Source organism: Delphinapterus leucas, chromosome 19 (genome assembly GCF_059928025.1).
Source record: "Delphinapterus leucas isolate spDelLeu-1000000601 "Yukka" chromosome 19, BTC_Dleu_Yukka2, whole genome shotgun sequence".
Taxonomy (NCBI): domain Eukaryota; kingdom Metazoa; phylum Chordata; class Mammalia; order Artiodactyla; family Monodontidae; genus Delphinapterus; species Delphinapterus leucas.
In genome coordinates this window covers 41,594,109-41,620,959 of record NC_143147.1, presented here as the reverse complement: position 1 = coordinate 41,620,959, position 26,851 = coordinate 41,594,109, and the positions used below count along the sequence as shown (strand labels likewise).

At 38.1% G+C, this 26,851-nt stretch overlaps 2 protein-coding genes across 6 annotated transcripts in view; one reads left to right on the top strand and one right to left on the bottom strand.

Moving 5' to 3' along the window:
* Nucleotides 1-991: 991 nt before the first annotated feature.
* Nucleotides 992-26,851, bottom strand: LOC111163763 (uncharacterized). Its single transcript, XM_022552749.3, has 2 exons — nt 11,400-26,851; nt 992-10,088 (listed from the first exon to the last, which is right to left on the bottom strand). The coding sequence occupies exons 1-2, from the start codon at nt 11,705-11,707 to the stop codon at nt 10,034-10,036; spliced, it is 363 nt and encodes a 120-aa protein (XP_022408457.2). The 5' UTR covers nt 11,708-26,851; the 3' UTR covers nt 992-10,033.
* Nucleotides 11,555-26,851, top strand: part of RNFT1 (ring finger protein, transmembrane 1) — a 34,871-nt gene continuing 19,574 nt past the window's right edge. Inside the window, exons 1-10 of one of the 5 annotated variants that reach the window (XM_022552744.3) lie at nt 11,556-11,712; nt 12,160-12,275; nt 13,006-13,463; nt 13,662-13,738; nt 14,877-14,977; nt 17,210-17,363; nt 17,978-18,136; nt 18,811-18,876; nt 21,458-21,559; nt 22,440-23,340. In XM_022552744.3, the coding sequence (XP_022408452.1) occupies nt 13,061-13,463; nt 13,662-13,738; nt 14,877-14,977; nt 17,210-17,363; nt 17,978-18,136; nt 18,811-18,876; nt 21,458-21,559; nt 22,440-22,574 (1,197 nt within the window). In that variant the 5' untranslated portion in view covers nt 11,556-11,712; nt 12,160-12,275; nt 13,006-13,060 and the 3' untranslated portion in view covers nt 22,575-23,340. Of the gene's footprint in view, nt 11,785-11,817; nt 12,276-13,005; nt 13,464-13,661; nt 13,739-14,876; nt 14,978-17,209; nt 17,364-17,977; nt 18,137-18,810; nt 18,877-21,457; nt 21,560-22,439; nt 23,341-26,851 lie in introns of those variants that run through there. The other 4 variants (XM_022552743.3, XM_089900956.1, XM_089900955.1 and 1 more) reach the window with 4 other exon arrangements.

The following is a 26,851-nucleotide window of genomic DNA, read 5'->3' as shown; positions in this document are numbered from 1 at the left end:
GTTTAATCTGTAATGATAAATAAATAAGATGTACAGTGCTTACCATTTTCTTAGACTAAAGTGCTATACATGAGAGTGTGTATTATGTATGCGGACATACATGCATATATGTAAGTGTATAATGCTCACAATTATGTAAATTAATAAATAAAAATTCCTTACAATAGCTCATTACAATGAGGTAACAAAGAAAAAGCAAGGGTAAGCAACTTCTCCAAGCTGAATTCAGGGAGTCTGGCACTACAAATGATGTTTTTGTTTTTTTTTTTTTGCGGTACGCAGGCCTCTCACTGTTGTGGCCTCTCCCATTGCGGAGCACAGGCTCCGGACGCGCAGGCTCAGCGGCCATGGCTCACGGGCCCAGCCGCTCCGCAGCACGTGGTATCCTCCCGGACCGGGGCACGAACCCGTGTCCGCTGCATCGGCAGGCGGACTCTCAATCACTGCGCCACCAGGGAAGCCCCCAGATGATGTTTTTGATAATTACTCTAGGTACACATCAAGAGCAATGAAAACATTAAACAAACCAATAGACCCTTCCTATCTTCTATTCCGAACTGTCCTTTATAAAACACGAAGAGCTTCCTTTGGACATATGATGCATCTAAAGTTTACTGTAAAGTTCTTCTACTTTAGAAGGTAACTAATTTCTGGTTTTGAACCTTCTTTGATCTGTGACAAAACTCTCTAGGTTTGATAAATCCAAATAATTTTTCCATCTAAACCACATTACTTTAGGATCAAGTATAAATACATTTAAAAAGATGCATTGGAGGGCTTCCCTGGTGGCGCAGTAGTTGAGAGTCCACCTGCCGATGCAGGGGACACAGGTTCGTGCCCCGGTCCGGGAAGATCCCACATGCTGCGGAGCGGCTGGGCCCCTGAGCCATGGCCGCTGAGCCTGCGCTGCGTCCGGAGCCTGTGCTCCGCAATGGGAGAGGCCACAACAGTGAGAGGCCTGCGTACAGCAAAAAAAAAAAAAAAAAAAAAAAAAAAAAAGAGAGAGATGCATTGGGGATGTCACTAAGGGAAGACTGGGTCTAGAGGTGGGACCAGAAAGCCACAAAGGACCAGGAAGCACAGGACCAGAGTGGCTGGCTGCCCTGGAGGTCCTGCTCTCATGCGTAATGCTACCCTAGCCACCCATCCCCCTCCTGAACAGGGATCTGAGAATGTACCAAGAGTCCCCCCAGCCTTAGCCAGGGGACCCTATATATAGGGTCCATGTGCAATAGGGAGGGATGTCTTCTATTTTATGCTATCCCCTAGCCACCCACTGTTGGAGCAGAGTGAGAAGGTATTTTCAAGACAAAGCACAGGTACCACAAACAGAAGTTGTGACATTGCAAAAAAAAAAAAAATTGAAAATAGGTTAATAAATCCATATCTGGTCTTCCCTGGTGGCGCAGTGGTTGAGAATCTGCCTGCCAATGCAGGGGATACGGGTTTGAGCCCTGGTCTAGGAAGATCCCCCATGCTGCGGAGCAACTGGGCCCGTGAGCCACAACTACTGAGCCTGCGCGTCTGGAGTCTGTGCTCCACAACAAGAGAGGCCGCGACAGTGAGAGGCCCGTGCACCGCGATGAAGAGTGGCCCCTGCTTGCCACAACTAGAGAAAGCCCTCGCACAGAAACGAAGACCCAACACAGCCAAAAATAAATAAATTAATTAATTAATTTTTTTTAAATAAATAAAAAATTTAAAAATCCGTATCTTTATTTTCCTGGAGGTAAAAGAGTGAGCTACATGATGGAAATAAATTTTTATATAAGGAATGTATCTACTTTGATACTTTGGACTTTTAGCTTTAAAAAAGCCAAAGAAAACATACTTTTTAACGTTATAAAGATAATCAACTTCATACAACTAATTTCCTTGGAACAATTCCCAAAAGATATTTTTATTTTGGGAGAGAGACAAAAATTGCCTCCGTATACACAAGTTCTACAACCAGATTGCTCTATGACATTTTTCCTAAAAGCATTCATTTTAGGAAACATGGCCAACTTCAACTGAATTATAGTTAATGCTTGGAATTTTGTGTTAAGAAGGAATCTTAGGATGAACAAGAATGAGATTGATATAAGAGGTGGCCAAGAGGCTGAAGTAGGAGAAATCTGAACTTACCTCCTCCCACAGACACACCAAAATTACAACTACTTACATAACAACTATCTATGAGAACAACCTGAAGACTAGCAAAAAAGATCCTCACAACTAAAGACATAAAGAAGGAAACACAATGAGATGAGTAGGAGGGGCAGAGATGCAGTATAGTCAGGACTCACACCCTGGGGGTTAGTGACCCACAACTGGGTAGAGTACTACAATTGTAGAGGTACTCACTAAGGAGTGAGGGGTCTGAGCCCCACAGCAGGCTCCCCAGCCCAGGGGCTCTGCACTGGGAAGGCAAGCCTGCACAACATCTAGCTTTGAAAACCAGGAGAGCTTATGTTCAGGAGAGCCACAGGGCTATAGGAAACAGAGATTTTGCCTTTAAAGGGCACATGCAAAATCTCGCACACTCTGAGTCCCAGTACAGAGGCAGTAGTTTGAAAAAAGCCTGGGTCACACCTACTTTCTGATCTTGAAGAGCCTACCAGAGAGGCAGGAGGCAACTGGGACTCACCCTAGGGCTGGAGACAGTGGCAACACATTTTTGGGAGCTCCTCCTACCACGATAACACTATGCTGGCAAGCGCCATTTTGGAATCCTCCCTCCAGCCTATTTAGAGCCAGGGGCCCAGCCCCACCCACCAGCGGCTAGCACCAGCCCTGAAGCCCCCAGGCTGTGCAAACAGCTGCACAGGGACCTGGCCCCATCCTCCAGCAGGCCAGTACCAGCCCTGCACCTCCCCAGGCTACACAGTTAACCACACTGGAAGCCTACCTCACCTTCCAGCAGGCCTTGAAGCCACAGCACAAGGGATGACCTCATAGCCAACTGGGGAGGGAGCCCTGCCTACTAGCACGCTTACAGCAGTCAGCCCCACCATAAGAGGAGGGCGCACACAACCCACTAAAGGAGCACTGCTAGAGCATGTAACTCTGGTGACCAAGGAGAGCATGCTGCTGGGTCCCATAGTACGTCTCTTACATAAAGCCACTTTTTAAAGATCAGGAAATATAACCAACCTACCTAACATGTAGAAATGAACAGAGAATTGGGCAAAATGAAGAGACAGAAGAATATGTTCCAAATGAAGAAACAAGATAAAACCCCAGAAAAACTGAGTGAAATGAAGATAAGCAATCGACTAGATAAAGAGTTAAAGGTAATGATTATAAAGATGCTCACCAAACTTCAGAGAAGAATGGATGAACACAATGAGAATTTCAACAGAGTTAGAAAATATAAAGAACAACCAAACAAGCTGAGGAATACAATAATTGAAATAAAAATTACACCAGAAGGAATCAAGAGTAGGTTAGATAATAAGGAGAAATGGATCAGTGATCTGGAAGACAGAGTAGTGGAAATCACCCAAGCTGAACAGAGAAAAGAAGAAAGAATTTTAAAAATTGATGATAGTTTAAGAGACCTCTGATCAAGTGTACTAACATTTGCATTATAGGGGTCCCAGAAGGAGAAGAAAGACAGAAAGAGGCAGAGAACTTTTTTGAAGAAATAATAGCTGAAAACATCCCTAACCTGGGAAAGGAAACAGACATCCAGGTCCAGGAAGTACAGAGAGGCCCAAAAAGATGAACCCAAGAGGTCCACACCAAGATACATTATAATTAAAATAGCAAAAATTAAAGATAAAGAAAGAATCTTAAAAGCAGCAAGACAGAAGTAAATAGTTATATACAAGGAAAATCTGACTTTTCAGCAGAAACATTGCAGGCCACAAGGGAGTGGCATATTATATTCAAAGTGATGAAAGGAAAAAAACTACAACCAGGAGTACTCTACTCAGCAAAGAAAAAAAACACTACAACCAAGAATATTCTACCCAGCAAGGTCATCATTCAGACTTGAAGGAAAGATAAAGAGTTTTACAGACAAGCAAAGCTAAAAGAGTTCAGCACCACTAAACTGGCCATACAAGAAATATTAAAGGGACTTCTCTAAGCAGAAAAGGAAAGGCCACAGTTAGAAACTTTAAAATTGTGAAACAAAAAAACTCACTGGTAAAGGCAAACACACAGAAAAGGTAGATCAACCACTTATAAAACTACTAGGAAGGTTAAAAGACAAAAGTAGTAAAATCCTCTTTATCTACAATAAATAGTTAAGGGATACACAAAACAAAAAGATGTTGATATGATGTCAAAAACATTAAACATGAGGAAGGGGTAAAAGTAGTGAACTGTTAGAATGTGTTTGAACTTAAGACATCATTAACGTAAAATATTCTCATATGTGTGTGTGTGTGTATATATATGGGGGGAAGAGTTACATATATAAAACTCATGGTAACCACAAACAAAAAATCTATAATAGGTATACACACAAAAAAGAAAAGGAACCCAAACGTAACACTAAAGATAATCACCACATCACAAGGGCAGAGAGCAAAAGAAGAAAGGAACAAAAAAGAACTACAAAAACAACACCAAAACAATTAACAAAATGTCAATAAGTACATACCTATTAATAATTACTTTAAATATAAACAGACTAAATGCTCCAATCTAAAGATACAGAGTGGGTAAGCGCCACAACCACTGAGCCCACATGCTCCAGAGCCTGTGTGCCACAACTAGAGAGCCCACATGCCGCAACTACTGAGCCCATGTGCCATAACTAGAGAGAAGCATGCGCGCTGCAATGAAGAGCCCATGCACTGCAACGAAGATCCTGTGTGCCTCAACTAAGACCCGATGCAGCCAAATAAATAAATATTTTTTTAAAAACCAAAAGATAATGAGATATCATCTCACACCAGTCAGAACGGCCATCATCAAAAAATCTAGAAACAATAAATGCTGGAGAGGGTGTGGAGAAAAGGGAACACTCTTGCACTGCTGGTGGGAATGTGAATTGGTTCAGCCACTATGGAGAACAGTATGGAGGTTCCTTAAAAAACTACAAATAGAATTACCATATGACCCAGCAATCCCACTACTGGGCATATACCCTGAGAAAACCAAAATTCAAAAAGAGTCATGTACCAAAATGTTCATTGCAGCTCTATTTACAATAGCCCGGAGATGGAAACAACCTAAGTGCCCATCATCGGATGAATGAATAAAGAAGATGTGGCACATATATACAATGGAATATTACTCAGCCTTAAAAAGAAACGAAATTGAGCTATTTGTAATGAGATGGATAGACCTAGAGTCTGTCATACAGAGTGAAGTAAGTCAGAAAGAAAAAGACAAATACCGTATGCTAACACATATATATGGAATTTAAGAAAAAAAAAATGTCATGAAGAACCTAGGGGTAAGACAGGAATAAAGACGCAGACCTACTGGAGAACGGACTTGAGGATATGGGGAGGGGGAAGGATGAGCTTTGACAGGGCAAGAGAGAGTCATGGACATATACACACTAACAAACGTAGTAAGGTAGATAGCTAGTGGGAAGCAGCCGCATGGCACAGGGATATTAGCTCGGTGCTTTGTGACAGCCTGGAGGGGTGGGATAGGGAGAGTGGGAGGGAGGGAGACGCCAGAGGGAAGACATATGGGAACATATGTATATGTATAACTGATTCACTTTGTTATAAAGCAGAAACTAACACACCATTGTAAAGCAATTATACCCCAATAAAGATGTTAAAAAAAAAAAAAAGTGAAGCTTAGACATATATACGCTACCAACTGTAAAATAGATAGCTAGTGGGAAGCAGCTGCATTGCACAGGGAGATTAGCTCCGTGCTTTATGACCACCTAGAGGAGTGGGATAGGGAGGGTGGGAGGGAGGGAGACACAAGAGGGAAGAGATATGGGGATATATGTATATGTATAGCTGATTCACTTTGTTATAAAGCAGAAACTAGCACACCATTGTAAAGCACTTATACTCCAATAAAGATGTTAAAAAAAAAAAAAGAAGATATTCTGAACTAAATGAAAATGAAAACCACATATCAGAAAAAAAAAAAACCCAAAAGATACAGAGTGGGTAAATGGATTTTTTTTTAAAAGAACCATATATATGCTGCCTACAAGAGACTCACTCGGATTTGAAGACACACACAGACTGAAAGGGAATGGCAAAAGGTATTCCATGCAAATGGAAACGAAAATAAAGCTGGGGTAGCAATACTTATATCAGACAGAATGGACTTTAAAACAAAGATTGTTTTGAGGTAGAGACAAAGATGGACATTACATAATGGTAAAGGGAAACAAGAAGATATAACAATTGTAAATATATATGCATCCAACATAGGAACACCTAAAAACATAAAGCAAATACTAACAAATGTAAAGGGAGAAATTGACAATAACAGTATGGGACTTTAACACCCCACTTACATCAATGGACAGATCATCCAGACAGAAAATCAATAAGGAAGCTCTGGCCGTAAATGACATATCAGACCAAGATCAATATAGATATTAATATATCTATTAATGCCATTAATATAGGTATTAATAGATATATAGAGGACATTTCATCCAAAACAGCAGAATACACATTATTTTCAACTGCACATGAAACATTCTCCACGATAGATCACATGCGAAGTCACAAAACAAGTCTCAATAAATTTAAGAAGATTGAAATAATATCAAGCATGTTTTCCAACCACATGGAATGAGACTATAAATCAACGACAAGAAAAAAACTGCAAAAAAACAAAAAAAACCAAGTGGAATCTAAACAACATGCTACTAAACAACCAATGAGTCACTGAAGAAATCAAATAGATAATCAAAAAACACCTGGGGATAAATGAAAATGGAAACAACTATCCAAAATCTATAAGATGCAGCAAAAGCAGTTCTAAGAGGGAAGTTTATAGTGAGACAAAGCTACTTCAAGAAACAAGAAACATCTCAAATAAACAACCTAACCTTACACCTAAAGCAATTAGAGAAAGAAGAACAAAAAAAAGCCAAAGTTAGCAGAAGGAAAGAAATAATAAAGATCAGATCAGAAATAAATGAAAAAGAAATGAAGGAAACAATATCAAAGATCAATAAAACTAAAAGCTGGTCCTTTGAGAAGATAACGAAAATTGATAAACCATTAGCCAGACTCATCAAGAAAAAAAGGGAGAAGACTCAAATCAACAGAATTAGAAATGAAAAGGGAGAATAACAGACACTGCAGAAATACAAAGGATCATGAGACATTACTACAAGCAACTATATTCCAATAAAATGGACAACGTGGAAGAAATGGACAAATTCATAGAAAAGCACAACCTTCTGAGACTGAAAAGGAAGAAATAGAAAATATGAACAGACCAATCACGAGCAATGAAATTGAAACTGTGATTAAAAATCTTCAAACAGGGGCTTCCCTGGTGGTGCAGTGGTTGAGAGTCCGCCTGCCAATGCAGGGGACACGGGTTCATGCCCAGGTCCGGGAAGATCCCACATGCCACAGAGCGGCTGGGCCCGTGAGCCATGGCCGCTGAGCCTGCGCGTCCAGAGCCTGTGCTCCGCAACGGGAGAGGCCACAACAGTGAGAGGCTTGCGTACCGCAAAAAAAATAAATAAATAAAATAAAATCTTCAAACAAACAAAAGCCCAGGGCCAGATAGCTTCAAAGGCAAATTCTGTCAAACATTTACAGAATAGCTAACACCTATCCTTCTCAAACTCTTCCAAAATATAGCAGAGGGAGGAATGCTCCCAAACTCATTCTACGAGGCCACCATTACCCTGATACCAAACCAGACAAAGATGTCACAAAGAATGAAAACTACAGGCCAATCTCACTGATGAACATAGAGCAAAAATGCTCAACAAAATACTAGCAAACAGAATCCAACAGCACATTAATAGTATCATACACCATGATCAAGTGGGGTTTACTCCAGGAATGCAAGGATTCTTCAATATATGCAAATCAATCAATGTGATACATCATATTAACAAACTGAAGGATAAAAACCATACGATAATTTCAATAGATGTAGAAAAAGCTTTCAACAAAATTCAACACCCATTTATGATAAAAACTCTCCACAAAGTGGGCACAGAAGGAAGCTACCTCAACATAATAAAGGCCATATATGACAAACCCACAGCCAACATCATTCTCAGTGGTGAAAAACTGACCATTTCCTCTAAGGTCAGGAACAAGACAAGGTTGCCCACTCTCACTGCTATTATTCAGTATAGTTTTGGAAGTTTTAGCCACAGCAAATCAGACAAGAAAAAGAAATAAAAGGAATCCAAATCAGAAAAGAAGTAAAGCTGTCACTGTTTGCAGATGACATGATACTATACATAGAGAATCCCAAAGATGCTACCAGAAAACTACTAGAGCTAATCAATGAATTTGGTAGAGTAGCAGGATACAAAATTAATGCACAGAAATCTCTTGCATTCCTATACACTAATGATGAAAAATATGAAACAGAAATTAAGGAAACAATCGCATTTACCCCAGCAACAAAAAAAATGAAATACCTATGAGGAAACCTTCCTGAGGAGACAAAAGACCTGTATGCAGAAAACTATAAGACATTGATGAAAGAAATTAAAGATGATACAAACAGATGGAGAGATATACCATGTTCTTGGATTGGAAGCATCAACATTCTCAAAATGACTATACTACCCAAAGCAATCTACAGATTCAATGCAATCCTTATCAAACTACCAATGGCATTTTTCACAAAAGTAGAACAAAAAATTTTACAGTTTGTATGGAAACACAAAAGACCTCGAATAGCCAAAGCAATCTTGAGAAAGAAAAATGGAGCTGGAGGAATCAGGCTCCCTGACTTCAGACTATACTACAAAGCTACAGTAATCAAGACAGTATGGTACTGGCACAAAAACAGAAATATAGATCAATGGAACAGGATAGAATGCCCAGAGATAGACCCACGCACACATGGTCACCTTATTTTTGACAAAGAAGGCAAGAATATACAATGGAGAAAAGACAGCCTCTTCAATAAGTGGTGCTGGGAAAACTGGACAGCTACATGTAAAAGAATGAAATTACAACACTTCATAAAACCATACACAAAAATAAACTCAAAATGGATTAAAGACCTAAAAGTAAGGCCAGATACTATAAAACTCTTAAGGAAAACAAAGGCAGAACACTCTATGACATAAATCACAGCAAGATCCTTTTTGACCCACCTCCTAGAGAAATGGAAATAAAAACAAAAATAAACAAATGGGACCTATTGAAACTTAAAAGCTTTTGCACAGCAAAGGAAACCATAAACAAGATGAAAAGACAACCCTCAGAATAGGAGAAAATATTTGCAAACAAAGCAACTGACAAAGAATTAATCTCCAAATTATACAAGTGGCTCATGCAGCTCAGTATCAAAAAAACAAACAACCCAATCCAAAAATGTGCAGAAGACCTAAACAGACATTTCTCCAAAGAAGATATACAGAAGGCCAACAAACACATGAAAGGATTCCTGGGTCATAAAACTCAGGAAAATATTTAAGGTACATAAATGTACTAAATTTACAAATATACTAAAATTATCAATGTACTAAAATATATTGATGCCTCATTGTGGTGGTAGCTGGATTATGTGAGATTGAGTCTCTTTTTTCTGTTTCCTAAATTCTCATAAATTTTAAAGTTTAAAATAAAAATATCCATGTTGTAGTTGGAATGATAAAATATATCAATATTAAACAAATAAGTCTCCTTGAAAAATTCATTACAGCCCAGATCTTGGCTTCAGCCTTTGCTACAGACCGAATTTTTGTGTCCCCCACAAAATCCATATGTTGAAATTCTACCCCCGATGTGATAGTATAAGCAGGTGGGGGTAGGTGATTAAGGCATTAAGACAGAGCCCTCATGAAGGCGATTAGTGCCCTTATAAAAGTGTTTCCAAAGGGCTCCACCACCCTCCAACCATGTGAGGACACAGCCGGAGACAACACTGTCTATAAACCAGGACGCAGGACTCACCAGACACCAAATCTGCTGACACCTTGATCTTGGACTTCCCAGGCTTCTGAACTGTGAGAAATAAATTTGTTGTTTATAAGCCATCCAGGCTATATCTTACTGCAGCCCAAACAGACTAAGACAGACTCACTGACCCAGAAACCTAATTTTTCGGGAAGACTTACATTAGTGAAGCTCATGGAGACATATACACACACACACACAAAAGCAAGTATCTTGCAATATCTCAAGGGGAAGCAGATCTAATACTGGTTGGTGGGGACTGGGAGAGTGCCTTTCTAGCCAAGGGAAATGGTTTGGTAATAAAATTAATATGATTTAAGTACAACCTCAAAGTGGTTAATTCAGGTTAAACAGTGGATTCAGTTGTACTCTGAAATAGGAGAAAATAAGGTGCAAACAATTTCATGATTAAGAAGCCTAAAAATTCACACACCAGCAAACTAACTTGCGCAAAGTTGTGAATGGTTTTAAATCAGTGACCAGTAAAAAGACAAAGTATCACTTTTCCCACTAGATATTCAACTCATGACATGTGTGTATATGTATGAAAATTTACCCTCTCTAGTGAGGGAAGATTGCACACCTCAAGCGTGGCACGGATTTTTAATTTCAAGACCTAACCACCAAGAGTTACTTACTTCACGTCAATTTCTAGAAATTAAAGGTAAAAAACTTGAGGTTCAAAATAGAAAGGCTATTGGTGGTTGTGGGAATGGGGCAGACTCATGGAATACAATTAAGTATCATTTAGAATATATTTCGGCTAGAGACCAAGAGGCAAGGTTCTTTGTTTCTTTCGTTTAAACTTTTTCTTAATAAATCTTTTATTTTAGAACAGTTTTCGGTTAACAGTTATAGCGAAGATAGTACAGAGTCCCCTATACCCCATACAAGACAAGTTTTTTAAACTCTAACTTCTACTTCCACCCCTCCCACCACCCAAACCGTCCCCCACTTCTCTCTGATTCTATCTCCTCAGGTTTCAGCAGGGCCTTGTTCTCACAGTGCAAAGTTAGGATTGTAACGGAAACCCAGTTCAGTTCAAACTTCACCGTCCAGCCACAACTGGGTCAGCTGAGCTAGCCGACACCAGAACACTCCCGCCCCGCCCAGCTCTCTCAGAGGCGCTCCGACCCCTCGCCAACGTGGCTCCTCCAACTCAGGTCCCGGGAGACGCGAGCCAAGCGGGACCAAAACGCTGGGCAGCTTCCAGAAGCCAGGCGCGCTGGGAGCAGGACCAGGTGAGCACCCAACAGCACGCTCCTCCCTCGAGGGGAGGTTCCGAAGGCTAAAACATTTTTAACCTCAAAACTTCCAGACCTTTAACCGGCTTGGGGCGAGTTACACAAACCTACGCACATTCGCTTATTGTTTAACGCAGACGCCTGCGATCGCTTCTCGGCCACAGCCGCCTCTTCACAGCCAACACCCCCAGACGGCCTCTGCCCCGCCCCGTCGTCGCTGCCAGTCCCTCGGCGCGTCGCGCGGGGCCGGGGCGCGCGCGCGTGAGGACGTCCGGGAGCGCGCGCGCCGCCGCCGCTGCCGCCGAGCTGGGCGGGAGTTGTTGGCGGTGGTTCTGAAGGTGATGGCCTTGACTGAAGGCCTCGAGACGGCATCTCCCGCTGTTTCTGCAGTCGCTGCCCGGGACTCGGTGCGCTCATCGTCATGAGAGGTCAGGCCTGGGGGAAGCGGGCGAAGGAGGCGAGGGGCCGCGGCGAAATGGGCTCTGGGGAGAATAACTGAGGTACTCGAAGGTCGAACGTGGGAGGAAAAATCTGTCCTGGAGATTCCGGAAGAGCCCGTTGCGTTTACTTTTCTTCCCTTTTTCTCCCCTTTCTTGCGCGTACTTGGAGGAAAGCGGGAGGGTTCTGTTTTTATTTGTGGAAAAAGACGCTGAAATTCTCCCGTCCAGCGTCGGTCTTCAGAGGTTGGAGGAAATAAATAGCAGTCGTGGCGTTGGAGCATCAGTGAAAGCCTCTAGTGAATGGCACTAAAAACCAAACCGCCCAACAGTAACTGAAAAAAAAAAAAAAGAAAAAAGAAAAAAAATTCCAAACCTAGGAATGAAAGAGAATGACACGGAACATGCCCTGACGTTAACCCCAGCTTCCTCCTACAGAAACGGCAGGAAAGGCTCTGCGTTTCGTCAGCTGGATCCACGACGGCTACCCACACTCGTCATTTAGGGATCTTTCCGTGCCAGTGTTCTCTTTCCCGACGCTCCTCCCCTCAAAGGTGGCATTTTTAATATGCAGACTACGTAATTATCCTTATTCAGAATAAAGAGTCACTTAGCAATTACATGGTGACTCCCCAAGTCTTCCTATTTTAAAGGTATTTAGGTAACATCCTTGGGGGGGACAGGAAAAGGTAAATACTCTTGGTATTAATTATTGGAAACTTTTTTATTAGCTTTGGGAAAGCTGTTTCAGCATAAAACGAAATTTGTAGGTCACCTAAATGAAATGTTTATTAGTTCTCCATGATGATACTTAATGAGGAGTTAAGATTTGATGCTTTTTTCTTCCTAACCTTTCCACACATTAAAAAACTCACTCTTATTAGATGTAGAATCTACATCAGAGATGAAACTGTTCCAGTTGAACAAAGTAAATGTACTTAAGTGTTCTAGTATGATTGAGTACTAGTACTCATTAACATCTGCTGAGCACCCATATTTTGACTGTTTTGCCGGTTCCTTCTGTCATTAGAGAACTGGAGGCATCTGAAGCTAAACTTTTTTGGTAGCAGATGTATCCCTAAAGGATAGTTTGCCTAGGGCAGCAGAGCCTTCGCATAAAGGGAGAAGATGGAGGAGTCTAGTAATAAGCAATAGATAACCTGGAAATAATTCATGTACTGTGACTGTCAGCCTCTCCTTTAGTGAATAAATTATTCCTAGTGAGCAATATATTGCCTGTACTTAACTGTTCACTTAGAATATTTTCTGCGCTTTGATTTTTAGGAGACAGAGCCCTGAAGCAAAGAAATCTGGATCACAGAAAAAGTATTCAGGGGTCATGCAAGCCAACTGTAGCCAACTGCACAGCCCTTCAGGAGCTGCAGGCACTGAGGATGCCTCAGCCTCCCAGTGTGTCCAAACAAGATTGACAGGAGAAGCTTCCTGTCTTTATTCTGGAGATGTTCATATTCAGATAAACTCCATGCCTAAAGAATGTGCTGAAAATCCAAGCTCCAGAAATGTAAGGTCAGGTGTCCACAGCTGTACCCATGGATGTGTACACAGTCGCTTACGGAGTCACTCCCACAATGAAGCAAGGCAACCTGATGATACCGAGATGGAGTCTGGAGATCATGGTAGTAGCTCCTTCTCAGAATTCCGATATCCCTTCAAGTGGTTGCAAAAAGGTCTTCCATATATTTTGATTCTGGGTGTCAAACTTGTTATGCAGCATATAACAGGTAGGGTATAATAAAACACTGAGCTCTTTCATTACTACATGCAGCTAATTTTCTTTCTTTATTGGTAATCTACTTTAACCTATGTATTTCAGTTTCTTATTTTCTGTTAGTTTTTAAAATTGTATATGCTTCCTTTAAATTCATGTCATGTTAGCTCTTTTTTTTTCTTTCAATTAACTGGACCTTATTTTCTAACAGGAATTTCTCTTGGAATTGGGCTGCTTACAACTTTTATATATGCAAACAAAAGCATTGTAAATCAGGTTTTTCTAAGAGTAAGTATAACCAGCAACTAAAAAATTATTAAATGTTTCTCCCTGTAGAATTATATACTCATTTTTGAGAGAAATAGGAATAAAGATAAGATAGTTTATTTGATAAATTTAAATAGATATAATGTACCATCCATGATATATTAAATGTTGTTATCTAAATGACCTGGAATAAATGATCTGTCCTAATACTGAATTGATTCACCTTATTTTCTTTGTATATTGGGTTCCTGATAAAGAAAAACTAGACAGAAGGATTAAAAGGTTTAGAACACACTATTTGATCTGATTTGTCAAGTGCTATCATGTTTTAAGTTAGTTTGACCATACTAAGTAATATAATCATCATTAAAAACTTCAGCTGTTGTACTGTAAGATTTAAAATAGTCATATAAAACGTACACTGAATAAATGGGTATTGAACTATTTATTTAGGTTTCTCTTATTTAAAGAAAACTAAACCCAAGAAGTTTTTCCATAAGAAATTATAAAAGATTCCTATTCATGTAAATTATTGGGAAAACAGGATTAGTTTATAAAATTTCAAGCAACTTTCAAGGGTTATATCTGTGTAAAGGATCATACATTTTGACCTGAAAAGTCCTAGTTAGAACCTATCAAACCATAGAAGTTTAATTCAGGGTTTAAAACTAGTAAAATTTTTAATTAAACCAGTAATTAAAACAATTATAAAACTGAGATTAAAAACATTTTATTAAATTCTTATTGAATTGAGAATTTTTAAAATTATATTTATAAACCCTGGTAACATAAATGCAGTTTTTAAAAGTCTGTTTTGTTGGGAAGGCAAAAATAGGAAGCTGCAGAAGTAAAGTTTTTATTTACGTAGGTCCTTTATGTCAGTCTGTAGAAGATTTGGCTTTGAAACATAGGTAATGTTACACAATGAGGAAACTTGTATTTTAAAAATCTGTTTAAGTATGTGTTTTGTTTTTTTCACTAAAGGTATATAAAATAGAATGTGATGATGTACAATTTAACAAATATTCTGTATTTTATTAAGATAAATTAATCTATTAAAATGTTCTAAGTTAATAAATTAGTCATTAAAATAGTTTAATGATATTTAAAATTCTGGCATAATTCAAAGTAACAAATTATAAAATTGTTTATTTTTCAGGAAAGGTGCTCAAAGATTCAGTGTGCTTGGTTACTGGTATTCTTAGCAGGATCTTCTGTTCTTTTATATTACACCTTTCATTCTCAGTCACTTTATTACAGGTAATTAGAGGTCCAAGTGCACAATCACATTTTTATGTAATCGTATATTCCATAGCACTTTGCATATATCTTACTTGCACATACTTAGAGTTCAATTTTTTTCTTTTTTTTAAGAGTTCAATTTTTACCTATCGGTCTCTTTCCAAGATTGAGAGCTTAAAGTGACTTACTCACATTTTTATACCCAGTGCCTTGCCTCACAGCAAGTGCTCAATAAATAATTTTTGATACTTAAATTTTTACTTATATAATCAGTAGTTACTAAATACCATTAGGTTGTTGTTGGTGATCTTTTTTCGTTTTTCATTTTTGATAAATAAAAATTGTATATATTTAAAATCTACAACATGTTTTGATATATGTATACATTGTGAAATGATTACCACATCAAGCTAATTAATATATCCATCACCTTCCTTAGTTACCTTCTTGTGTGTATGTGTGATAAGAACACTTGATCTTTGTCTCTAGAAGACGACTTGCTAAAGGACAGTAGTTGATAAGTTTCCATGTCAGATGGAAGTGTTCTGAATTTTCAGCTTTAATCAGATAATTAGAAGTCCTGGTTTCAGTGGAGTTGGAGAGATGTGGACAAATCTGGGATATAGTTTGTAGGTGTAGCCAGTACTACTCGGATTGGATTGGGTGAGTAGGTAAGGGGGAAGAATCAAGGGTTATACTGGGTTTTTTTAGTCTAAGCAACTGGCTGGATGGTGGTGCCATTTACTGGGCTGGGAAAGACTGGGGAAGGAACTGGTTTTGAGGGAAAATCAGTAATTTTGTTTTGAACATGTTAAGTTTGAGAGGCCATGTAGAACTGTTAAAGTGATTATAGATATTTGTCATGAGCTCAGAGTAGAGGTTAGGGCTGTAAATTTTGGTGTTATCAGCATATGGTTGATATTTAAAAACCAAGGAACTTGACAAGACTAATCAGGGAAAGAAAGTATAGACAGAGGAGAGGGCCCAGGACTGGACATGCCCACAATTAGCCAGAGGAGGAGCAGCAAAGGAGACTTAAGAAGGAACCATCAGGGGCTTCCCTGGTGGCGCAGTGGTTAAGAATCCGCCTGCCAATGCAAGGGACATGGGTTCGAGCCCTCGTCCAGGAAGATCCCACATGCCGCAGAGCAACTAAGCCTGTGCACCACAACTACTGAGACTGTGCTCTAGAGCCCGCGAGCCACAACTGCTGAGCCCGTGTGCCACAACTACTGAAGCCCTTGCGCTGAGAGCCCGTGCTCCACAAGAGAAGCCACCGCAATGAGAAGCCCGCGCACCGCAACGAAGAGTAGCCCCCCACTCACCGCAACTAGAGAAAGCCCGCGCGCAGCAACGAAGACCCAATGCAGCCAAAAATAATAAATGAATAAATAAATTTTTTAAAAAAAGGAACCATCAGTCACATATGAGAACAGCTAGAAGACAGTGGTGTCAGAAGTCTAGGAAGAAAGTATTTCAAGGAGAGAAGGGGGGAAAAAGTGACCTTCGAATTTAGCAAGAGGGAGGGAGTTGGCGATCTTGACAAAAATAGTTCAGTGGAAAGGAGGGGTTAGATTCCTGACTGGAGTTGGTTGAAGACAGATTGGCAGCTACGGAGTATTTGTGAGTTTTTTAGATTATAGGCTAGAAAGATATCAATCATGGCAAGTTAGGAAGACTCGTTCTTTATGGAGGGAAGATTTGAAATTCAAACATTTAAGAAGTTTTTTTAATAAATTTATTTTTGGCTGCATTGGGTCTTCATTGCTGCGTGTGAGCTTTCTCTAGTTGTGGTGAGTGGGGCCTGCTCTTCCCTTGCAGTGTGCGGGCTTCTCATGGCAGTGGCTTCTCTTGTTGCAGAGCATGGGCTTTAGGCATGTGGGCTTCCATAGTTGTGGCACACGGGCTCAGTAGTTGTGGCTCGCGGGCTCTAGAGCGCAGGCTCAGTAGTTGTGGTGCACAGGCTTAACTGCTCTGCGGCATGTGGGACCTTCCCAGACCAAGGCTTGAACCCGTGTCCCCTGCGTTGGCAGGCAGATTCTTAACCATTGCGCCACCAGGGAAGTCCCTAAAAGGTTTTTTTAAAATAAGCAAAATGATCTTCCATTCTATTTACATGAACTCTAGCATCTTGCCAAACTCTTATTTTTACACATCAAATTAAATATTTGGTAGTAAATTTAGAACCCCCATCGACACTTACATCTTTTTATGTTGCTCTGGTAAGTTTTGATGTTTTTCTCTTGGTAGCTTAATTTTTTTTAATCCTACTTTGGACTATTCGAGCTTCTGGGACGTACTTTGGATCGTTGGAATTACAGACTTCATTCTGAAATTCCTCTTCATGGGCTTAAAATGCCTTATTTTATTGGTGCCTTCTTTCATCATGCCTTTTAAATCCAAGGTAAGAAGGTAATATGTTTTATTGGAAAGCTGTTAGCAGACCATATTAATGCTATTTAGTCTTTGCTTAAATGATTCCTTCTATAATTTTTCAGTTTGCTCAATAACCTAATTTTAATTATATTATCTCAGACTGGCAGCTGTTTGGTCAAAGACTTGAACCTAAATATTAATCTATTCCAATAAACTCAATTATATTTGCTTTGGAATAATCTAAAAATGAGTCCCCACATCATATATGGGAAAATATATATTTACACTTCTGTTTTCCTCCAGGGCATTGTTAATTGATAACTGACTTAGGCAGTTATTCAGTGTTTTTTCATATTTAATGAAAACTTTAAATTTTTATAATCAGCAAAATGTTTTATTATACATAAAACATTTTCAGTCACTCTTTAGAAATTCTTTGAAAACAGACCACTCAGTGACTGTAATATCTAAAGAACCAAGTTGAGGTTGTCAGTCATAACCATTATCATTATGAAGATTAATTTTATAGTTGTGTTATTGTGCCATATACCCATGATGTTCTCAGCCCAATATGAAGTATTTGCATTGTGCATGTAAGTACCTTGGGTGGCTCTATTTGTTTTCTTTTTTCTTCCTTTTTAGGGTTATTGGTATATGGTTTTAGAAGAATTATGTCAGTATTACCGAACTTTTGTCCCCGTACCAGTTTGGTTTCGTTACCTTATAAGCTATGGGGAGTTTGGTAATGTAACTGGATGGAGTCTTGGGATATTGCTGGCTTTACTCTACCTCATACTAAAAGTAGGTAACATAATAAATCTTATCATTTATAATGATTCATATAATACTGTTTACATATTTTACATATGACTGCTTTTCTCTTTATATATTTTATAGTTTATCTTCATATCACTAGTTTGAAGTAATGGCAGATTCTATATCTACTTAGAAATGGAGAAATGGAAATAGGTATCTTAATCCAGTGGTTCTCAGATTTTATTGGGGGAGTGGACCTCTAAGCATGGATTATCTAAGGTGGAGGGGAACAAGTAGAATAGAACATACCCATCCCCTACAGTAGCATCTCTCATACACATAATTCTCAAACTAGTGGAGTATCTTGTCCTGTTCCCTCTATGCCTGTTCCCCTCAGCTTAATCACTTTATGAAACGTTAAATAGGTTAAGGACATGTGAACCAGATAAAATTGCCTTGCCTTTGATTTAGTTGTTTATATTTATCTTGACCAAATTGTAACTCTGGGCATTCAGATGTACTTCATTTTGGTTAAGAGTTGGCTGAAATTGATAAATTGAGTAAAATATTCCATAATTGGACTTTAAATATATTTAGAATGAAATGATTAGTTGTGATATGCAATGAGCATAAAATTAATATCAGTATTTGATATTAGCTTTGATCTCTGAGTTTAGCAGGTAAGGCTCTTTGAATAAATGAATTATTTTCTCTTTCAGCTTCTGGACTTTTTTGGACATCTGAGAACTTTCAGACAGGTTTTGCGAATATTTTTTACACGACCAGTAAGTATTTTTTAATCAGAAAAAACACTTTTTATCTTTCTACATTATAAAAATGTTTTAGTTCAGCAGTTTTACAAATGCAGATTTCATAATTACGTGGTTTTTTAGAAAAACTTCTTGTACTTTGGCACTTGGGGCTGTGATGATATAGAGGTTTTGTTTCTGTGATAATTTAACTTGCACATTGACAACCACCTGATAGTTGATGAAGTACTTCTATATTTGAGTTTGCCTCTTGCCCTTTCAAATCACTTGACATTCTTAAGGGTTTATAAACATTCCCTTAAAAATCTTATGAACTTTTGTTTCTCTTCCCTTATTTAAGCCACAAATAGTAGCTTTGTGTATTTTCATTAACTCCTATTCAACTTCTGTGAAAGTGCTTATACTATAATTTACTGTGTGTATGAAGAAAGCTCATTACCAAAAATCATGTCCCTTGAAATTTTCTTACTGGAAAAATTTCTCCAACACGCAGTTCTGTATGCACAAATAAGTTCATGACAATAACAGTAAATTTAACAATAACAAAACAATTTTAACAATAAATTGAGACTCCAATGTCAACTGTAACTTTATTATGTTATTCTACTGATGTAACAAACTGCAGAAAAAGGGTATCATAGCCCAAATGATAAACAGCTCATTTGCTATTTAGTAGCCTCAGAAGTTCTCAGTATGTAAGTGTGATCACCAGGTTTCAGAGTTTGATTCTCAGTTTTGCAGTCCATTAGGTACTTCACAATTATGTGGTCAGGACTCAGGGGAATCTGATGTACAAGAATGCCAGTCTAATAATATATGTTTAAAAAAAACCAGGATTATACCAACAAAGTGGAGTAAACTAACTGGCCAGGGCACCCTTTCCTAAAGACAGTAATGTATTAAGGTTTTTTTTTTTGCGGTACGTGGGCCTCTCACTGCTGTGGCCTCTCCCGTTGCGGAGCACAGGCCCCGGACGCGCAGGCCCAGCGGCCATGGCTCGCGGGCCCAGCCGCGGATCTTCCCAGACCAGAGCACAAACCCGCGTCCCCTGCATCAGCAGGCGGACTCTCAACCACTGCACCACCAGGGAAGCCCTGTATTAAGTTTTGCTGCATCCTATTCAGACTTCTTTCTTTAGATAAGATACAATAAAATTGAGACTTCAGCTTTTGAGTTTATTCAGTTGATTATGTATCGGCCACTTTGCTGTAGCAATTAATCTAGTAAGGCTTCAGCTGAAATACTTTTGATATTCTTTCTCTGTGAAGCATAAAGAGACTATCACAGATCACTCTGTTTTATTCCCGGGATTCTCATGTTCCTTAATGTTGCCCTGAAAATGGCAATCATCATCAGGATGTCTTCACCTGAAGGGAGTCTGCAAAGTGCCAGACAAGAGTGCTATTTTAAAAGCTTGTCAGCATACATATCTGCAGTGTACTCTGCTAAATGACATTCACTGAAGGGAAACTGGCACCAAGATCACCCATCAGTATCTCAGTTTGTTTCTGGAACCTTTAACATGACCAATCTCAAAAAATCTTCATTTTCAATGTTTTCATCCGTTGAGTCTTAGTTTGATTTTGTTAACCCTCGATAACAAGAAGTTTAGGTCACAGCTTCAGGTTGCTGAGTCAAGTCATGCTTTTGCTTTCATTACCATGACCGAAACTTGGGTGTTCTTTCTTTTCCTCAGCCACCTTTTCCACATCATTTCTACAGAAAGCTGATCTCATTTGTAACATTTTGTCACATCTAGTTAATGACTAAATTCTACTGAATTTGGTAAGGAAGTTATTAAGATCTTAGATCAGAAACTTTTTTTTAGGACTTAAGAAGAAAAGGAAATTCAAAGATTTGTGTTATTATTCAGTTTGACAGTATAACTCTACCCAAGTGACATTTTGCAATTACAGTTCTTCTGTAAAATTTTACCATTCTTTCGTGGTACTAAATGCTCCAACTTTTGTGATAAGTAAGGACGATAATTAAAATTATTTTTAGATTTAGTGGCAGGATACTGTTCAGTGGTCCCCAAACCTCCTTCACATTGAACTCATGTGGAGAGCTTTCAGGAATTAGATTCCTGGGTTACATCCTGGTATGTCTGGACCTACTGAATCAATCACCAGTGTGGAGCACAGAAACCTATTTTTAAAGTAGTCTCTACATGAGTTACATTCAGCCAGCCAAGCTCTGGACTGACTTTTTTGAAAAGTGTCATAGGTAATAAGTGGGCTCAATTTGGCAGTACTGGGTCACACAGTACATGAACATAGATTGCATAATGCTGTATTATATTTCAGATCGCTTAGTCTCTTAAGCCATTTGAATTTGAAGCACTGTCATTATTTGGGAATCCAATGAATCTAACAATCTTCCAGTATCCTATTATGTATTACATAGCGAGTTAACCTTGCTGTGATCCATCCGGGCATCATTCTGCATACATAGTTCAGCTCTGAAATGTTTATATCCTTTGGGAGAGTTTTCAAATGCCTAGTTCCTTGGAGATTTGAGAAATACAGTACCATCTATGTATTTAAGGAACAGAAAAGAAAGAAATTTGTAGGAACATAACTTCTTATCTTTATAGAGTCACGGAGTGGCTGCCAGCAAGAGACAGTGTTCAGATGTGGATGATATTTGTTCAATTTGTCAAGCTGAATTTCAAAAGCCAATTCTTCTCACCTGTCAGGTAACTGTATTTTTAAGAAACCTCAGTACAGCACTTTTCTGTGATCTGCAAACGTCACATTTATGTTACTTATAGGGAAATATACACTATTCAGCAGAAAGTAGCATTCAGGGCACACACTACTAATTTCTTATTTGTGATTAGGGGTTTGGTAGGTTAGCTAGATCTTGCCCCTTAGTTCTAATGATTTTTTTTGTTTGTTTTTGCGGTACGCGGGCCTCTCACTGTTGTGGCCTCCCCCGTTGTGGAGCACAGGCTCCAGACGCGCAGGCTCAGCGGCCATGGCTCACGGGCCTAGCCGCTCCGCGGCATGTGGGATCTTCCCAGACTGGGGCACGAACCCATGTCCCCTGCATCGGCAGGCGGACTCTCAACCACTGCGCCACCAGGGAAGCCCAGTTCTAATAATTTTTATGTAGAGGAGTGTATAAAGGGGAAAAAAAAAATTCAAATGGCATACTGGATACCAAAGTGACTGGGAAACAGACTATTTTTAATAATTGAATACTAGTCTTTTAGAATAATACCAGCATTTGTTACTGGACTGTATAAGGCCCTTTCCTATACTTTATTTCAGTAACCCTCAAAGACTTTATTAAGCTGTTAGTCATTATACTTGATCTTAATGTTATCACCTGAGGATAGCTTGTATTTTATTAAAAGTGGTTAAACGGATAGTACAAGTCAGAATAATACCTGTGCCTCTACCACGAACACCGCTGTGTTCTTGAATGTTATACTTTGTTTTCTCACTTGTAAAATAAAGGGATTAGTGTTCTCCAAATTCCCTTTCAGCTCTAGAGTATGATTCTCTGCAATGTGATGAATTTAAAATTGAAATGTTATCAACTATAAAATCTAGTTCTTAATTCCCTTACAGCATATATTTTGTGAAGAGTGCATTACCTTATGGTTTAACAGAGAGAAAACATGTCCGCTGTGCAGAATTGTGATTTCAGACCATATAAACAAATGGCAAGACGGAGCCACTTCATCACACCTTCAAATATATTAAGTTCTAAACTTAATATTAAGGCCACAAAACACTAATTTTATTTGGTTACAGTGACTATTGCTAAGGACATTAGAATGGATTTTCAGGGCTGGAAGTTAAGGAAAATGTTTCCAAATGGTTTTAGAATATTATAATAAGGCAAATGTGTAGTCCAGCTTCTCAAAAGATTAAATGAAAGAACCCTATATTTAAAAATATATGTAAGTAATGTTCAACATAATGCATATGCAACATTTATTCTATCCTAATTATTTGACAGATAATTGCAGTGTTAAATTGTAAATGTGTTTTCTTGTTAATGTTACCAAAATGACAATTGGATAACTAGAACTAGTGGTTTTAGAGGAATTCAGGTATTCTTTCCTGACACTGTTTTCGGAATAAAGAATATTTTTCATAATATTTTAAGATACACATTACCTGAAAGTAGAATCTTCTTTAACATTGACTTTTATAATTCCCATTCTAAAAATTCTAAAATTTCTCATAAAATTTGTATTTTTAAATGAATGCTCTAAATGCTATATTTTACCTGTACAATCAGATTTTTCTAAGGAAGATTAATTTACTGAGGATGAAATATTTTAATATTGTATTATTCTCTGTAGTGTGATTAGCAGTCATTGAGAACAGATGGTTTAAATTCCTTTTCTTTGTGGACTTCATACATACAATCCTGCCATCAGCTTTAATGTTCATGATCTTGCTTTTTGGAAAGTGCCATGGACTTTCTTGGATTATTAAAATAATTCACATGGATTACAAACAGCTGGCTTCACTGATGATTTGAATAGAGTGACAAACAAGACCAACTCAAACACTTAGAAAAGAATTCCTCGGGACTTCCCTGGCGGTCCAGTGGTTAAGACTCCGCACTTCCAATGCAGGGGACGTGGGTTTGAGCTCTGGTCGGGGAACTAGGCTCCCACATGGTGCGTGGCCAAAAAAAAGAAAAGAAAAAAAAAGGATTTCCCCGTATAACTAGTCTTCTCCAGAAGAGTTTTGGAGTCTCATGCTTGAATCACCATCACTTGGGAGATAAAAGCTTGCACTCAGGCCAACACAAGCTTTGGAGAGTGTGGTTTGTTTGTCTACAGGTGTTTGTGCAGGGTGGTGGAAAGAGAATGAGGCACTTTCTCTCTCACTATGAAACCTCTAAGCGGGGATGGATCTATACCAGAAATCCAAAGGACTGGTTATTATATATATTTAGATGCAAGGCCTCTGCCCATTTTCTCTTTTACCATCTATCAGTTTGCACACAAGAAAAAGATAGTGGTGGGAAGTAGAAGCTACAAGGTAGAGGTAGAAAACAAATTTGCAGTGCTGATAAGACAAAGATTAAAACAACCTGGATTAATAAGGCTAGTGACCAACCAGATACAGGTTAAACCACTTTTCATGCCTTATGGCCACCCAAATTGACAAAAGAACATTAGCCTGTAACTTTTCTCCCCAGGTAAATATTGCTAGATTATACGTGCAACTGTTCCTGTTTATTCAGGATAAAATACTTAACTATGTTACGTACTTTGAGAACCACTGCAAATACTAAAAAACAAGCTTACTTGGCCTTAAATCACCTTCCTAACTTTGTGGTGAAGCTAATAGTTGTTATTTAGGTATGCAGCAGGGGATAAGTGAGAAAGACAATTTGAGATTAGAATTTGGGTGTGAAGGATATGCTGACTTCTTGATAAAAACATAAGAATAACACCTTAAACACATAGGTTACTTCAGCCCTAATACAATACCTACTTACCACACTTACTTACCCTATGGCCATATGGATAGCTTTGTTTCTTAATATGACTGAATAACAAAAGAAGTCCCTGGTGGACAGTGGGGTTTTTTGTTTTTGTTTTCTTAACAAACAAGAAAGCAGTTCACATATCAGTTTAAAAGGAGGAAAATGTAACAGGAGAGCTTTGCCATTCACTAGTAACATTGATGAACTAGAAGCATTTCTCTTATTTTTATTCCTTCACCTCAAAAACAGGAATAGGGATTCAAACCCCACTTATTCTGTGAATTCAGATCACATCCTCTAAAAGACTGTTTTATCAACATCAAGAGTCACTACTATGTTTTATAAAAAAGTACGTTTGAGAACTTCTGTAGAGAAACCATCTTGGCAAGTGTGATAGAATTACCTCATAAATAAGAGGTGGTTTACACAAAACACCCATCTTACAGTAGATATATTGAGACATTAGTTAAAAGCAGATTTGTCCACTATGTTATTTTGTTCATACACATCAGGTAATGTAGTTGACAAATGTGGCTGGAAAAACTGTTGTATGTTAGCACAGGAAAGTCTTCCATTGTTTTTATGTGAAGCTGGCTTTCACATAACGTTTCACATGAACTTTTTTTTTTAAGCAACCAATTCAATTCTACTATTTGACAGAACTTGGAAATCACAGATGTTTAACACCTAATATAAAATCAGTACTAAAACTTGTTATAAATTTAAATTGCTTCAATTTCTCCACAAAAACAGTTTTATGACTGTCATTCTTCACATAAAGTTTATTAAATATGAGAATCTGAACACATCTGGAATGTTAATGGGAAAAATTATTGAAACCACATGTGTACCTGATAGTTATTTCTTCCTATCCTAGGATAATAATAATTTAAAAAAATCACTTCTATTTTATGTTCATTCAAATTTGCATTTAATTTCTATTTACATTCAATCAATCTGAAATCAAATACTTAATACAGTAAACTAAACAAGATGAAAAGCAGAAAAGGTGTTACCCTCAAAGCACTCCTAATAAGGCAGCTGAAGAATTTACTCTGGTAGATGCAAAGCCAACTTGGGGTAGGAAAAAAAATAATAGTTTAAAGAGCAAACACAGATGAACCCATCTTTCAAATGTTACTTTAGATAATCCACTGATATAATACTTGTGCTATAGTGGTAAATTAAGAATCACACATGAAGAATTTTGTATCAATCAGCAACAGACCACAGGTCATGGTGGAACAAATACTTTATGATTATTTTGTCCAGCTTGCTAGTGTCTACTCCTATGAAAAAAGGTAGATGTTTGGACATTGATGTTTTTATTTGAGGAATTAACCATTTCCACAGCCTCAAATCCATTCTGCATAAATCGAACATTTCTCATGAGAATAATCTTAGATCTAGCCCTTATAAGCTAGGAGCCATATGACTAAGTAACCAAAATAGTTAGGTGCTATATTAAATATAAAATCCAAGGCTTGGGATATTAATACTATTGAAGATGCAGCTTATTTATAATCATTTATTTCTTAAAGAATGTTGAATTTATGGAGTATCATACATGCATTCTTCCCCCCCGCCAATTACCTTCTATCTCAAAAAATAGTATGGAAGAATCCTTCTTGAAGGATTCAAATTAGTTAAGACCATAAAGGGGAAAAAGAAATAACAGTTTTCCTAAAAATCTGGTTCAAGTTCAATAATTAATACTTTACATTGTTAATCACAGCTGGTTTATAAATCTGTTTATTCTGTAATGCTACAAACCTTATAAAATCAAAATTAGTAAACTTCAGTTCTCAATGATTATATTTTAATTAAAAAAACAGCATGTATAAAATAAAAAAATATCCTGTAATAGCTGATTTTAAAGAAAATAATCAAGTGATGAAAGAAAAACACTTAATCTCTTTATACACTTACCTGGAATAATCATAAAGAACTTTCTTAGAAACTCAAGACTAGTATTATTGACATATATTTTTAAACTATGCTTGGGTTTTTACAAATAAATATAGGGTAAGCCATATTGCATAGGTGTGTGCTTTCTGTCTGTGACACTAAAGTGGCACTTGACATGTTTTCACAGTCATAGTAGGAATATCCATTTATGAAACAATTTCTCAATAAACTTGCCACAGTATAGAAAATTAACTTCACTGAATGTTAAGTTTGAAAAACTTATTTGTGTGGATGGTAGGTGTGCAATTAATACTTTTTATGCAGAAAGTTACAGTTTGCCACTATTGCTGGCAGTACTAATTATGAAACTGGTTTAACTATGGGGTGGTTATAACCAGCCAATCACAGTGCAAATGTTACTAGCAAATAGGACTGAGGAGGAATAGTTTGGTGTAAAACTTTCACTGGAATTTGGTCAGGCAGTCAACACTCTAGTTAGTAAACTCATTTGAAAACAAGTATCAGAGTAGTACAAGCCATTTACAGTCTGAAATGAAGCCTGTACAAATCACCATAGCTTTTTAGGTTCTGTTTTTCAGACATCATAAACTGTCAGAGA